The sequence below is a fragment of the Odocoileus virginianus genome, chromosome 6, assembly GCF_023699985.2.
Source record: "Odocoileus virginianus isolate 20LAN1187 ecotype Illinois chromosome 6, Ovbor_1.2, whole genome shotgun sequence".
Classification (NCBI taxonomy): Eukaryota; Metazoa; Chordata; class Mammalia; order Artiodactyla; family Cervidae; genus Odocoileus; species Odocoileus virginianus.
The window spans coordinates 42480455-42499074 of NC_069679.1; the positions used below are offsets into that span (position 1 = coordinate 42480455).

An 18620-nucleotide genomic window follows, 5' to 3' on the forward strand; every position below is an offset into this window, starting at 1 on the left:
ATAATTCATGTTCACGTTCAAGCTGTCTCACTTCATGTTCCAGTTACTTACTTCATGTTCAAGTTCAGTTTATTCATCATGTAAATAATCTGTACAAGATTGTTTTGAAGATTTGAAAGAGGTAAAATGTGTTTTACAGATTAAAATGTTTTATATTTGATTAAATTCCCCTAATATAAAGAGTACTAGGAAAAAATGAAAACATAAAGCTGACTTTCCTTGAAGCTGTGAATTTCTCTCTTGTATTTCTGGCTACTAAACTTTATATTTAACATCAGTGGTCATGGCTCTTTCATAGTATAATACAGATAACCATTCCACATATTCATTGACACTAAACATTGATTCCCGGCCTTCAGTGTGCAAGACTCTTTGTCAAGTGCTGGAATTGGAAACATGAAAAAGATATAGTTCGTGCCACCAGAATAACTGCAGGATAGGCGATCGGAAATGAAGACACTGAATCCACATCTTCACAGGGCCACACAATAAACTGATTTCATAATTAGTTAAACCCCTAACACATGTATATAACACTATATGATTTTTGTGAAATGCTGTACTAGAAGAGAATCTGGACTTGTTCCAAAGAGAAATACCATTTTATTACACTGTTGTCAGCTAAACCAGTGTCATTAACTTTCATAAATGCAAACAAAGTACTTTTAGAAGCAGAATGGCACCCTTTTAAAAATAAGTTTTATATTTGAAAATAATATATCTGTTAAAAAATGTTTACTTCTACTGTATTTCCATTGAATTTGTAAAGGGTCGTTCATTATTTTCCTGTGAAGTTCTGAACTTAACTTGGAGGAATTATTGACTGATCATAATCCAAGTTACTAGGCATTTTAAATGTTCAAAATTGTCAGTGTCTTATTTCATATATTTGGTTTAACAGGAAAAATGATTTCATCTATGAGATACACAATTTATTTTGGGCTTTTTTCTTTCTCTAAACTTTTGAAATATAACTAGGATTGGAGGTAATAAAGGGTCATGCCCTTAGATTATTTTATCCTACCATGGATGTTATTATCTCATTACTGTCTCAAATCAAATCTTTAGGAACTGTAAAGTTGGGTTTCCTTTCAAAGTGGATGCAATATACTTGCCCCTGGTATATAATTGCAAGTTAGTAAGTAGAAGCTATGTATCAAAACAGTGGTTTCTGGCATTTCAGACTTCTGCCTGTGATAGCTGTTAATCGGGAAATGATGGGAGCCCCATTGAAAGGGAAAGATAAATGAGATTTGGTGTCGTCCTTCATTTAGGGCAGACTGTAACAATTTCAATCAGTGTTTCTGTGTTTACTACCATTTTTTCAGTTTCCTAATTCTGAGGATATTTTGTATATGCATTACAAGTATTCAGGGCCTAATTCACTATTGCCATAAAATTTTTTAAAAGGGAAGTAAAATTATAGCCAAAATAGGTATTAGAATCTGCCTCCACTGATGGTCTTATCTTTTCCTTCATGTTATTACATATAAGTATTTTGTTTCTCTTAATTCTTTGTCTTTACCTGATTCTTTCCTCTGTCCACCTAAAATGATTTTTTACTCTTATCTTCCCTGGTGACGAAATCATACCCATGTCTTCAGAAAAGGGTAGGTCATTTCATACTAGAGTAAATTGATGAATGAGCAATGAAAATGAATACCTGATATATTTTGTTTGAGAATGGGGGGAGTATGGCAGAAGAATCTCAAAACATAGAAGATATTTAGGTAAAAGCTTGAAGAGCCTGTGCTGCACACTCAAATTCTAGACAGTAAGATTGATTCCTGACCTCAACCCATGGATGTAATAATAGCTAACATTGAGTACATACACTATGTCTTTTACATTTATTTGTTTAAGTCTCACAAACTAGTGAGATATACACTGTTCTTATCCCAATTTTATGGATGAGACAGCTGAGATACAGGTTAAGTCATTTGCCCAAAGTCACATACCTGTTAAGAGCCTCAATTTCAATTATGGTCCTTGGTCTTGAGAGACTAAACTAAAAAGTACTATAGCCTGTTGCTTCCCTGATTCTGCTTGTGGTTTCAGATGTGCTTTCCTGCCTTTTTTATTCTTGAGTAGACGGATGGGCTTGAGCTTCAAAGTGAAGGCCCTTTGTTTCCCCAGAAGGGTAGGCAACAACTGGTACAGTTGTAACATTGGGATCAGAATCTAAATCTGGCTTCCCAATCTTAGAGTAGTATTTCTGTGATACATGGACAGTAGGACATTTCAGCAAACAAGTTAGGCATAAATTAGTCTCTTTAGTAAGACTGGATTCTTTGGTAGCTCAGACGGTAAAAAATCTGCCTGCAATGCCAGAGACCCAGGTTCAATCCCTGGGTCAGGAAGATCCCCTAGAGAAGGGAATGACAACCCACTCCAGTTTTCTTGCCTGATCATACCTGAGTAAAGCAAGCATTAGGAGTGCCAGTGACTAAACTATTTGTAGTTGTGCTGTGCCGTGCTGTGCTTAGTCATTCAGTCGTGCCTGACTCTTTGAGATCCCATGGAATGCAGCCCGCCAGGCTCCTCTGTCCATGGGAATTCTCCAGGCAAAAGTACTGGAGTGGGTTGCCATTCCCTTCTCCAGGGGATCTTCCCAACTCAGGGATCAAATCCAGGTCTCCCGCATTGCAGGCAGATTGTTTATCTACAACCACCCAGGGAAGCCCAGTTGAGATGCTGTGTGACTTCCCAATTTCTGTGGCTTTTTCATTGACAACTTCATATGCCTAACCATTTTTTTTTTTTTGAGTCAAAGACTACAGTCTGTGTTTTGATTTAAAAAAACAAACAGCTTAGCCACTTTGTTGTTCTTTTGTCAGTCATTAAATGTCAATTATCTGGGCTCCCTGACTGGAGCTTATCCTCTTCTGATACTGCCCTTTTCTTTTTCTGATGCACAAAGCTGATCATACTTTCTTATTAACCTTAGAATAAAGTTCTTAGCATACTTTAGTGTGACACTGAAGACATTTGCTAAAGTAGTCCTTGCTATCTCTTCAGTTGTGTCATTGACTGCTCTTGTTCCCTACCTTCTAGTCGTATGAGGTCACTCTGTATTGTATCATCGTCATCTTGTCTTCTATTTCTTGGTTTTTGCTCTGCCTTGACTTGTCTTTTCCTGCTTTGCTAGCCTCAGCTCCTGTTGCAAAACCACGTTCACTGTAGTATCTTCACTGCTTTCTTGCATTTTCCCCCTTCATAATGCCTCAGTCCTTTGTATAGCCACAATATAGATGCCTCCTTTTGAACACGTCACAGTTCTGTAAACATTCGCTTCAGTGCATTTCCTTGACAACTTTGGATTGGAACTCTTAGCACAGTACCAGATGTATGTGCAACCTGATAAATGTTTAGATCATCCTTTCCACACATCTGTTAACACCTCTCAGAATGAACTATCAGAATGGTGCACTGGATGTTTTCTTTGTGTGATGGTTAGTATGAATATGTAAGTGAAAGGTCTTGAGAACTGGTTGACTTTACTACTGGCTTATTGTAAACCTCCTTTCAGCTTTTTTGGTTTGCTTATAAGTATTTTTAAAGATTACATTTTAAAAATCAGTAATAAAATTTTTGATTTTTAAATGGTGTTAGAAGAAAAGAATGTGGTCTGACAAATGAATACAGGCGTTTCCCCCCTTATAACACTTCCCTCTACCTCATGGTATGTTTATAGTGAATGAAACCTCAAATGAACACAATGATGTAATTTAACTGTAACTTTGGATTGGTCATGTCACCTGCAGAAAAATTGCAAGTAGGGACATTTATTTCATTTTGAACTTTAAGGGGAAAGCAGGTTTACATAGCAAAGAAAAATTATTTGCAGTCTTGATCTCTAGTGGTAGTTGTTGAAATTCATGATGACCACCAGTCAGTCCTTCTGTTCCCTTAACATTGGAATCTTAAATAGTATTTGTTTTGAGTGCTATGCAAAATTTATTTTAAAATATTGCAGAATTCACAGGTGAAAAGTATAATTATCTAATGGCAGGTCATTAGCTCAGAACTTTGAGCTTAGCAAATTTCACTGTCTTCTACCAAGCAATTGAATATCTCAATGATGACTATTTCAGCAGGCATCTTTAATGTGTAAGATTAAAGGTAAGAACATTTTTTCCTTTCAAAATGTTAGTGATGTATTAGTAGTTGTTTAAAACTTTGTTGATCTCGAGTATGCTTTTGTAGTTACAATATTGTGGTGTACATTTTAATGATGAATTTTGTAACTCAATGAAATTTTATATAGTGTGCTTTTTGTAATTTTTTAGATTTGTTTTTCTAATATTTTCACTGGTTATTACAATTCTGTCCCTTAAACAGAATACCAGTATGGTTAAAGCCACAAAACAAGATTGGGAACATAAACCTCTTATTGCTAGTTATTTCAATAATTTATTTTATTCTCATCTACCAGTTTCTTAGCCAGTAAAATGAAGAGTAATAAAAACCTGTTACCAACCTCCTTTGCAGAGGTATTAAGAAAATTCAGTTTCCCCAATTGAAATACCAACAATAATAGTAACACATGCTTAATAGCTTTCATTTTAATTGCATAAAATCAATTTATTAGAATAGCTATATGTGAAAATGATTAGCATGGTAATGTTTCTTTTGTAAGAATTTGAGATCAGTCTCTGATAACATTTCCAGTAATAAGCTGAAAAGGAGTATTCTTTTATGAAATATATTTAAACTATTTTATAACCAATAGTTATATATAACTTAGTAACAACTTTTCAAACTGAGTTTAAAATTATTAAATATTTAGAAATAAAAAATCAGCTAATATCTGCTTTTTGTTTCTTCCAACAGAAACCAAAACTTTTTATGTTTTCTTACAACTTCAACTTGTTATTCTTAAAACAATTATTTTCCCTATATATATTATTAAAGCAATGATGTACCATACACTTGATATTATTTCACCTGTATGAATACTCTTGTTCACAGTTAAATACCTGAGAAAATTACAAAACCTTTAACCCAAGAAATGATAGACATTTAGGTATTTTGTCAATTTTTTGTGCAAGTTTTATTCATTTAGATTTTTTTAGTAGAATTAGTTGAAAATTACTGTAAATACTGCCAATATAGTATTTCAACTAAAAAGACTTGCCCTATTTTAAATTATTTGCATCTTCATGTAATAACTAAAATGTGCTTAAGTAATTTTACATTGTTATTAATATCTAGAAAAATAGTAACATCTATAAGCCTAGTTTTTTTAATGTGCCCTTGGAGAATGGACAAGGAGGGGTGTTTGCCAACTCCATATTTCATTAAATAACTATGAGATTAGCTTTTAGGATGGTTGATAATATCTGTCCTACTAGATGTCTTCATTTTTGTCCATGAAATTTAAGTCAGTAAAGTTGTTGCTTATGTTGAATATGTTAATCCTTAAGTATAGTTTAAGCCTTCATTAAGTTATGAATCACTTAACTATTAATAGCATTTCTGATCAGGTGGACATTCTACATATTCAGATTAAAATTCTTCAATATATTATGTCACCAAATATTTAGTTATCAGCAATTTAAAACAAAGATCCTTTGGAAAAGATAGTTGTTATGTTAAATTGATATTTAAAAAAAGATTTTTGTAGATGACATATGCTTTTATTAATATTGTAATGTTATAGTTAGTATTTTTTTAGAAATAAAAGTTTACAAATTTATGTTTAATATTTGAGCTACGCTTATGAGTTTTTGAGAGAATAAATCCTTCAAAATTCTAAATTTCTGTAATTTTACCACCTCTAAAATAAGTTAGTTGTAACATATTGAAATGACATTAGTATTTTGAACTTTATAATAGATAAAATATGTATTTTCTCTCACTTTTTGAGTCCTTTAGTAGTAAATACTGATGCATGTTATATATATTAGGCACATAAACTTGCTTTCGTTTTTTTTTCGCTTTCATTTTTTAAAGAGTAATGTCTTTTTGTTACATAGCTAATGTGTTATATGTCTTAAATCTTTTTTTAAATTTGTACTTAACATGGAGAACATTTCTTAAGTGCTCTTGTTTTTAGAGAAGGAAATATTTATCTGTATTCATTTATTTAGAACATATATTGAATTTACTATTTATTCTTGTGCATTTTATTTTTCCCTTAAAGTATTTATTATAGAGGTAATTTACTGTTATAGTATAAATGTACATTAATATGAATCTACATTTAAATTATTTTAAGCATGCAAAAAAATCTGTTTCTTGTTTCTATATTATAAACATAAAATTAAATACTCAATACTTATTTTGTTTTCAAGATTAAAAAATGAAGCTCCCACAAAGGAACAAGAACCTATGTCTGAGGTAAATTATGTTGTATTTCCTACCTCTTAAAGATTTATACAATTGAAAGTATTGTTGGTGTGATTTTTAAAACTTCAATTCAGTGTGTGTACATCCCTAGGAATTTTGTCATGTTAACAAAAAGAAAAGAATTGAGATTTTTGTTTTCATTAATACAAAAAATATTTAACTCAGTAAAATTATAAAGTGGTTTATTTTGACAAAGACATTATTACCTTTCACATGCTTGTTATTTATTTCAATTAGTAAGTAATGGAGATAATTTTATGACTTAAAAATTCTGAAATCATTAAAATATCACACATTTGACAGGTTGGAAAATTAATCTTTTTAGGAAATTCTATTTTCTGAAGAAGTAAATAAATTTTAATATAGAAATATTTTGAATACATTTTAGGTATCTTAATCAGGCAATCTGAATATCACACTCAGAGTTATCATATACATTTTTTACTGGGCAGTCTGGGCTTCTCTGGTGGCTCAGTGGTAAAGAATCCACCTGCACTGCAGGAGACATAGGTTTCATCTCTGGGTTGGGACAATTCCCTGTCAAGGAAATGGCAACCCATGCTGGTACTCTTGCCTGGGAAATGCCATGGACAGAAGAGACTGGCTGGGCTACAGCTCATGGGGTCACAAAAGAATGGGACATGACTTAAAAACTAAACAACAGCAAAACTGGGCGGTCTAATGTATGAGTGTAGAAATAATTTTGCCTTTGTAGTTGCTTTCTTGATGTCAGTTCTTAAAATATTGTGTAATATAGCTTGCCTCTGAGTAAAAATGAAGCAAGATAGGTTCAGCATTTATTTTTTGAGTAGCATTTCTATGCTGTAGAGTAAATAAGTGAAACCTAGGCAGTACCAGCCTTCTCCCACGTGACTGTCTTTTACAGAAAGTTTTTTTTTGTTTCACAGATTTTTAGCTACAAATAAATGTCTTTACTGGATATATGATTTTTTGGTTACTGGTTTATTTTGGTATTTGTGTTTTTGAGGAATTGGTACATTTTATCTATTATGAATTTATATATATACAAATGTTTGTAGTGGTCCCTTATTGTTGTCTGTGGGGTCTGCAATGATAATCCTTTTATTCTTGATGTTGATATTTTGTGTGCTCTTCTTGTTTCTAATGTTATCATATATTTTACTTTTAATCAGGTTACAAAGACAGAATATAGTGTTACTATTTTTGTTTTAAATAGTCTTTTTTAAAGCAATTAAATACTTAAACAATTTTTGTATTCACCTTTGTTTTTACCATTTCTAGTGCTTGCTCTTTCTTTATGTAGTTACTGGTTTCTGTCTGGTGTCACATTCCTTTTGCCTAAACAACTTCATTTGAAATGTCTCATGTTGCAGATCTACTGGTAATTATTTATTACATGCTTTTTTCCTTCAAAAAAATCTTCTGTTTTTCATTTTTGAAAATAAATTTTTGGTGAGTATAGAATTCTGGATTTACTGTTTTCTTTCAGCAGTTTAAAGACATCATTTTATTGTCTTTGGCTTGCATATTTTCTGATGAGATGTCTTATTATAGTTTTTGTCTCTGTTTCTATATGGGTATGTGAGTATGATTTTCTTTGGTTACCCTAAAGGTTTTGTCTTTGTCTTTAGTTCTTATCAGTTTGAACATGATGTGTCTTAAGTCTGGTTTGTTCGTTTGTTTATGTGTTTATCTATTTATCTATTTATTTTTGACATTCATCCTGATTGGTATTCTCTGCCCTGTCCTTTATCTTCTACTTCTGGTGTTTGTTTCACACATGTTATACCATTTGGTGTTAATTCTTGTTCTTAGATGCCCTGTTTTAGTCTCCCCACCTCACCTTCCCCCATACTCTTTTTTTTTTTTTTCTTTTTAGTGTTTCAGTTTGGGTAATTTTTATCTATTGACCTGTTTACTGATTCATTTTTTTTAATTGTGTAAGGTCTATTGATGAACCCATCAAAAAATTTTTGCATTTTATTTCTGTCATTGTGATTTGCTTGGGTTATTTTCCCTAACATTTGCATTGGTTATTATAGTGTCTGATCTTTTGATAAAGTTTCCAACTGATCATGTGTGTTATCCTCTTTTTCTACCAAAGCATATCACTTAGTAATCATAATAATTTAAAATTTTCTTTCTAGAAGTTCCAGTAGCTGGGTTATATCCAAGTCTGGTTCCGCTGATTGTTTTATCTTTTGACAGTACAGTTTCTTTTCCCCTTGCATTTTCTGTGTATGTGTGGTTGAAAGCAAGGCATTATATGTTGGACTAAGATAAATAGTATCTGAAAATGGGCATGCCTTTTCTCATCTTAGGCTGTTAGCGAGAGATTTGGTCCATCTAGTAGTGTGTTGACTTGGGTTTATTTTTTTATCTCTACGGCTACCCTTCATATACTGTCAAGTTCAATTCCTGTAGTATTTCCTTGTGCTTAATGTGGAAGTTATGTTACTGGAGGTTTTTTTTTTTTTTTTTTTTTCTTCTCAGTATCCTTGCTCCATACTCAGCTTTAGTCTTTTGTGTGTGTGAGATTGAGCCATGGAGATTTTCTTTCTCTCTCTTTGCGCTCTTGTCTTTCTTCCAACAGTACTGCTGTTGCTTATTATTTGATGTTTGCTATCCTAGTAGGCTTCCCTGGTGACTCAGATGGTAATGAATCTGTCTGCAATGCAGGAGATGTGGGTTCAGTCTCCGGGTTGGGAAGATCCCCTGGAGAAGAGAATGGCAACCCACTCCAGTATTCTTGCCTGGAGAATTCCACAGACTGAAGAGCCTGGCAGGCTATAGTCCGTGGGGTTGCAAAGAGTCAGATATGACTGAGAGGCTAACACTTTCACTTTCTTTTCATGCCAGTGGTGGGTGGTAGTGGTTGGTGTGATGTTCTCTGTTGTTCTGAGGTTTTCAAGTGGCTCTGTAGAATAGAAATGTTTTCTTCTGTCACCCAGCCACAGTTGGCCCCTATGCCCTGGGGACAACAGGGTTTGCCTATCTTTTTTCCAAACATGTAAAGGCATGGCCATAAAGAAAACCTATGAATTCATCATTGCTAACATCATCCATTGACTTTTTCCTGATGTATTCATAGTTGAATAAACACATCAGGCTCTTACTTTCCTTTGATTGCCCTGTTGCATCTGTGTCAAGTAAAACCAACCTTTTCTTACATCAACCAGCTTCCTGAAGTTTATTTTTTTTCATTGAAAGCAAAAAAGCTTATGCTAAAAATTTAGCAGGCTGTAAGCAGAGTTAAAGGAAGCCATATTACATGGAAGGCTACATATTACAGTTTTGGTCTGGGTACTTCTTTCAAGCATATATGTGCTGTGGATAGTCCCTTAATAGACTCAGGCATTTAAATACACATGTAATATGGTGGATAGCTTGAATCAATCTTCAAGGTTTTGATCTGATACATTGTAGTGGAATCAGTGTTATAACTCAATAATATTTTCCTGTTGCCATATTTTAGTTTGTATAGTTTTAAATTTTTTCCATCAAAATTAATTCCTTTCATAGTATATAGACTGTATATGGGAATTCATATTATATAGTGGTTTTCTAAAACAGCCTCTGTTCTGCTGCTCTGTATACCTTGCAACATTTTACTGCTTTCATATCCTCACTATATGTATACCATAACCCTTCCCCTGTAGCCTTAGAGTTAGTTTAGTTCCATTATAACCAAGTTAAGGCTAAGAGAGAGAAGGTAGGCACAGATGCCTTTCTCTTTCCTTGCTTCCTTCCTTGGCTATTAGGGAACACTTGATAGCAAGTTCTAGGAATTTGTATTGGTGGCAAAGATTAATAAAATTATTTCCCTGTCCCCAAGGTGGTCAGAATCTAGTAGGACAATTAGACATGAAAAAGTTATAATCTAATATTTTAAGCATATCAGCTGTGGTAGGTTCACACAAAAAAGTATTTCTTTTTTAAAAATATTTTTTCTCAATTCAAACATACACATAAAAATAAGAGTTCCCTGTTATTTCATTAATGAAATGACAAATTAGTCTGTTCCTTTAAGGCTGCTTGGGGATATCCATAAAGAATTTCTAAGGTCTTTGTTTTTCTTTTTTGTTATGTTTTGGTTCTTTTTTTTTCTTCTTGACTTTGTAAGGTTTTCAGACATGAGAGTTTCAGACTTTGTAAAGTTACGTTTTATCTTTATCAAATTAAAAGTTGAAAATTTGTGTGGATAGTTTATCATAAAAGTAGTGACTCATCTCCTTCACCCTTTTCCATTCATTTCTTTAGAGGCAGCCATTTTCAACTATTTCAGCTATTTGATCTCTTATTTATTATATTATTATTTATTAATAATATAACCATATTTTGATTTGTCTTTTTTTGAACTATGACTGATTGTTAATAGTAGTTAAGGATTTACTTCTCTAGACCACCATCCCTACTTTCCTCTTTCCTCCTAACCCCAGCATCCCAGCCAGGGCCAGAATTAGAGTGAGGCAAGTAAGGCCTCACCTCTGGCAAAAAATTTAAGGGGGCTTCAAAAAATTCAATAATCAGTTAAACATTTTCATTTCTATTTTTAAGAATAAAAATTAATGCAAAGTAATCCATGATGAGCATAATTTCAAAGCTGTAATTAAAGACAGCATCCAGTACTGCCCTTCTGTGACCCTGAGAGTCATGCACATAGGGAACACAACACAGCACGGTCTCACTTCTATTTTTTTTTTATGGTTCTTGTTCAGTCATGAGGGAAGGTGACATATTTTCATTGCTTGTAACTTCACATTACTACTAAGTAAAAGGGAAAGTTACTATTAATTACAAAGCTATGTTTATGTGATTTTTTATAACATTATTAAGAGCACTAAGAAGTAATACCAATGTTATTTATTAATATATTTGACCTTCCATAAATAAGATTGATTTTATAAAATGTGAAAATTTTCTGAAAAAGTATTTTCTTACCAGGAAACTTTATACTTTCTTCACTGAAAACAGTGATGATTTACTGTTACTCACTTGTTTATATAAAAAATATTTTTCACTACTTTTTTCCACCACATTGGTCAGGAAATCTGGTATGTAGTTTTCTGTTGTTTCTAGTAATTGATTCTTGTATTTTTCATGCAAACATTTATGGAGACCTGTTTGTTAAATATCATAACTTAATGTTCAATATTAAATAATTAACACAATGTATTAAAATAAGTATATTTAAAATTTATACTAAAATTCTTAAAAATAAATATAACATCTAAAAACTCAAGTGGTCCATTGTTTAGAAGAAGAAAAATGCATGTAAATGTAAAGATTAATCAGAATTACAGGGGAGAGTAACAGGTTTGGTATAAAAAAAATTTCAGCTGCTTAAAATGAAATCTAATGTTGACACTATTAGAATAGAATTACTGTGAAATTTAGAGTTAAAGAATTTCTTTTAATTGTGTGAAAAATACAAGAAAATGAAATGTTAGAAATTTCAGAAGCTAGTAAATATAAGCATGTACAATAAAATGAGAAAATGCCATTTGAATTAAAATTATAATTCATTGCAGCCACCTATTTCTAACACAGTAAAATGATTTTAATAGAGCATAGGCCCATCCAAGAACAAACAAATTTTAAAGTATGTCTTTTACCTGGTGGGCACAGATTTTCTAAAGCTGAGTCTTTTAAGAGTAGTCTAGTGGTGAGTTAATTAATTGTGATTGGATTATTTATTCCAGAGAATCCTTGTCTTTAGTTTTTTTCCTGTGCATTCTTTTTGCAAAAATGCAATGGAATTAAATATTTGTAACTCAAAAAATGGTTTCAAAGGTTTGAAAAATTTGAACAGAATTTGTGATAATGAAAATTTCATATTTTATCATGATGCTTTTTTAAATGGACATGTTTTTTAATGTGTATCCAAATTGATAGTTTAATAGGTGATACTTTATAGAATATGATAAAATATATGAGTGACTTTACACATGTATGTTTTGTACAGAAAATAATTTCTCTCAAAGGATCACAAGAAATTATTGGAAGTTCAGATCCTGGAATACTCTAAATTCAGTTGAATTAAGATCATTAAAATCATATAGCTTATCATTAAAAATATTCTGCATTTCATTTGTGTAGTAAAGTTCAAAACACAGTGTTACTAGGAAATCATGTTGTCAGAAATACTATGGAGAATGAAAGAAGCAAAACAGTTCTTTTTACTTTTTTATTATAAACCAGATATAGTACATCATGAGTGAATGTTTTTGATTACTAGGTATATTTACATTAAGAATGATATCATTGCAAGAGAAGAAAGTCTTAACTTAATTGAAATAAAACAAGTTGGATAATTATACCTCAATAAAGCTATTATTAAAAATAAACTAGACATGGTCTAGATTATCCCATTTTGATAAGGTAGAAAGGGATATTTATATTTAAAAAATTGTCATGGCCAGGGTATGATAATGGAGTAGATATGGCAAATGTATACAAGTGTATGTAAGCCAGTATTTCTCTCCCTAAATAATTATGCTAAATTTGTGCCTTTCTCAGCTCATAATCATAATTTAATATAAAAAATTATACATCTGTAAATTCAAATGTGATCATCTTTTTTTTAGTATTATACAAAGGATATATATTTTAGGAGTAGGGTAATATAGCGAGCAGATGAAATATTCTTGTCAATTCTGAAAACAATACTAAAATCACATATAGATCCCTGATTGGCATCAAGATTAAACTCAAGCAAGATACTTGATTCTTTACACACAAATTACAGACATTTATCAGATATGAGAAGAAATAATTTCAAATGTCAGAATACTTATGTTGAGATCAAAAACATCTTGGTACAAATACATCACAGATTTTTACAAAAATTATCTATGTGGGATGATATTTTGAACAATGTGGCAAAAGTTTAATAAAGTTTTACAGTTAGAAAACATGACCGTATATAAAGCTCCATGCTTTATAAAAATCCTGTTCTTTTGCTTTCCACAAATGAGAGAAAGTAATGTTGAAAGTGTGTCTAGTGAATGTAAAACTTGAGCAAGAGATGTGAATATTCTCCCTGAATTTTAAAATAAATGAAAAAGAAATTGGCAATGTATGAGTCACTAAATGAGAATATTGATAATTATGGGAAAAGTGCTTATCAAGTAGACATTCAGGTTATAAATGCCCTAACTTCATATTTGAAATAGATATATGAAAAATTAAATGAAATGTCTTCAGATTTTGAGCTTTTAAACTGGACCAAAGTTATTCTCTATAAATTACATCTGATTTACAAAAAGCAGCTGCTGACTCAGTTCTTAAATATTTTGACAATTTAAGTTCTATAGAAATTTCATATGAAATAGTTTAAAGCAGCATACAACATAAGCACTATATTTGTGTCTCCTAAAATTGATTAACAAAGTGATACCCAGATTTTAAAACAACGCCACAGTCACGGTAAAAAGAAGTTTCAGTAAGCTAATTTTGAATTATTTAAAATTGTTATTTGATCAAGAGAAATTGCCAAATATGACAGTTTACTTATTTGAAAACAAGATAAGAAAAAATTAGATTTTGAGAATATTATTGATGTGCTTGCTTCCACTAAAACCACTAAAGCAAAATAGTAGCAAATTATTTGAGTTTAATATACCTACTTTTCAAGTTTTCAACACTTTTCAACTACATAAGTGTTCTGTCAGGAAAAACTTTTAAACTATACAGAGAGGAGGATTCTGAGATGGCACAGTAGGAAGCACCAGGAATCTGGCTTCCCACTTAGCAATTGCACAGGCTGAATCCCTCTGATATAACTTTTTTGAAACTCTTTAAGTCTGTTGAAGGCTTGTAACTTTCAGGAGAAGACTTGGAGAGTGAGTTTCAGTTAACTTCCATCAATTTAAGCACTTAACACTGTAGCAACCATATGGCAGGCAACTGTGCCCAGGTTCCTAGAGCAGCTTGCACACAACTTATGGGAGCCAGAGCGGGCAAAAAAGACCTTGTTCTCCAGATACTGGTAATCTGTGCTGTTATCATTGATTGCTGCTTCTTAACACAGAATTTTGAAGACGAAGTGGGCTCAGTATTGCTGCACCTCCTCCCTTTCTTGTAAGCATCTTCCCCTCCAGCTGAAGTGACTTCCAAGGGATTTAAGTGCACAGCCCTTTTTCTTCCTTCATTTTTCTCTTTTCCCCCTTTGAGGAGCCAGATATTAACAACTTACTGAACAGTGACATATTAATGCTTCTTTTATTACATGAACCTAATTGACCAAAGTGTTTCAACATTCACTTATGGAACAAATTGCCAGCCACTGGCATTAGTTTCTGCAAAACTCCCCTGGTCAATAATGTGTTTGGGGATTATCCTAACACATTATTGTCATAGTCAATAATGTGACTAGGACATTCAAAATCAACTGTATATGTGGGTAAAATTAGAAAGTGATTGTATATGCCAAGGGAAAGGCTCAGAAGAGATATGAGAAGACCTCAAGTTTACACCTCAGGCTGATTTGGGAACAGAGAGAGCCTACAATAAAAAATTTTTAAAGTAAAACCAGAAAACGCTGGGCTAGGGGGAGAATCTGATTTTCAGAGTTACCACATTATTAGATTCAGAGTTCAACACTCCAGTGTTCAAGAAATAATCACGAGGAGTACAAAGAAAAAGCAAGAATGGCCCATTCAAGAGAAAAAATTAAACAGAAACTTCTGAAAAAGACATGTGACAGATATACTAGACAAAGACTTTAAAACAACTGTCATAAAGATGCCCAGAGAACAAAAGAAAGGTGTGGTGAAAGTCAAGAAAATAGTATGTGAACAAAATGGAAATATAAGTAAAGGGATAGAAAACCTAAAAAGAAATTCTGCAGATGAAAAGTGCAATAACTGAAGTTGAAAAATTCACTAGAGGATTCACAGGCAGATTTGAGAAGAGAAGAATCAACAAACTTGAAGTTAAGACAATAGAAGTTGTTGAGTGTGAGGAACAGAGAGGAAGCAGCTTGGAGGAAAGTGAGCAGAGCGTAAGGGAGGTACGGGCCTCCACGGAGCAGACCGACGAACACATGAGAGTCTCAGAAGGAAGAGAGAGAGGGGCAGAGAGAATGCTTGAAGAAGAGGAGACTGCAGGCTCCCCAAGTGTGATGAAACGCATGAATATAACCATTCAGGAAACACAGATAATTCCAAGTAAGGTGAATTCAGAGAGACCCACACTGAGACAGATTAAACTTCCAAAAGGTAAAGCAAGAATCTTGAAAGCAAGAAAGAGAAATGAATCATCACATACAAGGCATTCTTAATAATATTATCTACAGACTTCTAATCAGGAATGTTGGAAGTCAACAGGCAGCAGGTTGATATATTCAAAGCACTACAAAGAAAAAAAACTCTTATCAAGAATTCTATATCCCACAATACTATCCCTCAGAAGTTAAAAATTAAGACATTCTCACATAAACAAAACTAAGAGGGTTCTTGACCACTAGATCTGCCCTACCAGAAGTGCTCAGGGAATTCTTCATGGTGAGACATGAAGGGCAGTACATGAAACTCAAAGCTCTGTAGCAAAATAAGTATTTCAATAAAGGTAAGTGCATGAGCAATTTTAAAACTATGACAGTGATTTGTAGTTATACCTAATACCTTTTGTTTTCTTATGTGGGTTAAGAGATGAATGAATTTAATAAAAACAATTAGTGTAAGACCAAATATTTCTCTAACTCTGGTCTGCAACTCCAGATTTTGTTTCCTACATAAGTTAGGGTACTAATGCATTTAGTTTATATCTAGGTATATAATGAATAAAGTTGTAATTTTGTGACATTGACAAAAGGAATGGGCAAGGAACTATAAAAGAACAAGAGTTTTTGTATTGATATCGTATTGAAGTTAGCTGGTATAAATTTGTGTTGGAGAGTTATAACTTTAGGATATTAAACATAATCCTCAAAGTAACCACAAAGAAAACAGCTGTAAAATATATACAAGGGGAAATGAGAAAAGAACTTAAACGTTTCACTACAGAAAATCAGTTAAACAGAAAAGAGGTCAGTAATGCAGGAAATGAGAGCCAAACAAGTTGTAAGATATATAGAAAACAAATAGCACAATGACAGATAAGTCCCTCCTTATTAATAATTAATCTAAATGTAATTTAATTAAACTTCCCAATCAAAAGATGAGGTTGGCAAAATGAATAAAAACACATGATCCAACTACATGCAGTTCACAGGAGACTCACTTGAAATTCAAAGAAAAGCTAAAAGTGAAAGAATGAAAAATAGTCCATGCAAATAGTAAAGCATGGATGGCTTTACTAATAGCAGACTATTAAAATAGACTTTCAATCAAAACTTGTAAGAGAAAAGGAAAGACATATATTAATAAAAAGTTTAGTACTGCAAGAAGATATAACAGTTACGAATATTTACACACCTAATAACAGACCATCAATTTATATGAAGCAAAAATTCATAGAGTTGAAGGGAGAAATAGACTATTCTGCAGTCATAGTTGGAAACTTCAATAACCTACTTCCAATAATTGATAGAATAATCAGACATAAGTAGGGAACTACGAAGTTTATTAATAAACCTATTAGATTTTGCATACATACACAGAACACTGTACCCAGCAATGACAGAATACACTTTCTTGTCAAGTGCACATGGGACATTTTCCAGGATAGACCATATAGTAAGCCTCAAATTAAGCATCAGTGAGTTTTAAAATATAGATGTCATACAAAGTATCTTCTCTGGTCACATCAGGACAATATCAGGGATCAATAATAAAAGGAAAAATGAAAAATTCATCAGATCATAGAAATTAACACACTTTAAAACAACCAGTGGATTAAAGAAGAAATCACAAGGGAAGTTAGAAAATACTTAGATCTAAGAATGCAAGCAAAAACACAACATAGCAAAACTTTTAAAATTCAGTGGAAGTGATACTAAAGGGGAAATATATGGCTGTAAATCCTTACATTAAGAGAGATCTCAAAGCAACAACCTAACTGTACAACTTAAGGAACTAGAAAAAGGAAAAGGCAAACTAAACCTAGAGCTAGCAGAAGGAAAGAAATAAGATTAGTGTAGAAATAAATGAAATAGAGAATAGAAAAGCACTAGAGAAAAATTGGCTTATTGCAAAGACCAATGAAATTGAGAAACCTTTAGCCAGAAATACTTAAAAAGAGGGAAGATTTAAATTACTAAAATCAGAAATGAAAGTTGGGACAGTGGAACTGTTTCTATAGAAACAAAAATGATCATAAGAGAGTACTGTGAACTATATGCTAGTGAATTGGATAACCTACATGAAATGGATAAGTCACCTGAAACTCGAAACAGCAGGACTAAATCAGAAAGAAATAGAGAACCTGAATAGACACATAACTAGTGAGAGTGAATCAGTAAGCAAAAATCTAACAAAGAAAACCTCGTGACCTGACAACTTCTTTAGTGAATTCTAAAAAACATTTAAATAAGAACTAACACTTCTTTTACACTTTTCCAAGGATTGAAATGGAAGAAATAGTTCTAAACTCATTCTATGAGGCCAGCATTACCCTGATACCAAAGCCAGAAAAGACACTACAAGAAAGAAAACTATAGACCAAATTCCTTATGAACATTGATGCAGATATCCTCAGCAGAATTCTAGTAAACAGGATTTAGCCACATATTAAAAGGATTATATACCATAAACAAATGGGATTCATTCCTGAAATGCAGGAGTGGTTCAATATATGAATATGATCAATGTAATAAGCCAAAGCAATGAAAGAAAGCAACAAAAGCCACATTATCCCCTCGATGCAGAAATTGTGTTTGACAAAATTCAACACACTTGAATAATTAAAATGCTCAGCAGCCTAGGAATAGAAGGAAACTACCACAACATAATAAAGCCATATAAGAAAAACCCCACAGCAAACATCATACTCAATGGTAAAAGACTAAAAGATTTAATTCTTAAGATCAAGAAGAAGGCAAGATGCCCACTTTCACTATTTCTTTCCAACATAGTACTGGGAGTTTTAGGCAGAGCAGTTAGTCAAGAAAAAGAAATAAAAAGCATCCAAACTGGAAAAGAAGTAAAATTTTCTATGTTGGCAGATGGTATCATTATATATATATTAAAAACCCTAAAGATCCCACACAAAAACCATGTTAAAACTAAAGTTAATTCAGGCAAATACTAGGATACAGAGTCGGCACACAAAAATTGATTGTATTTCTATACACAAGAAATGAACAATCTGAAAAGGAAATTACAAAATAACTTGCACTAGCATAA

At 32.5% G+C, this 18620-nt stretch overlaps 1 protein-coding gene across 7 annotated transcripts in view; it reads left to right on the top strand.

The window, feature by feature from the left end:
- ZNF280D (zinc finger protein 280D) overlaps positions 1–18620 on the top strand; it is a 122142-nt gene that overhangs the window by 92084 nt on the left and 11438 nt on the right. For all 7 annotated transcript variants that reach the window (XR_011488275.1, XM_020876767.2, XM_020876764.2 and 4 more), the window contains one exon: positions 6297–6342. Coding sequence is in view for 6 of the 7 variants with exons in the window: in XM_020876767.2 (XP_020732426.2) it covers positions 6297–6342 (46 nt within the window). In the remaining variant the exon portion in view is untranslated. The remainder of the gene's footprint in view (positions 1–6296; positions 6343–18620) is intronic.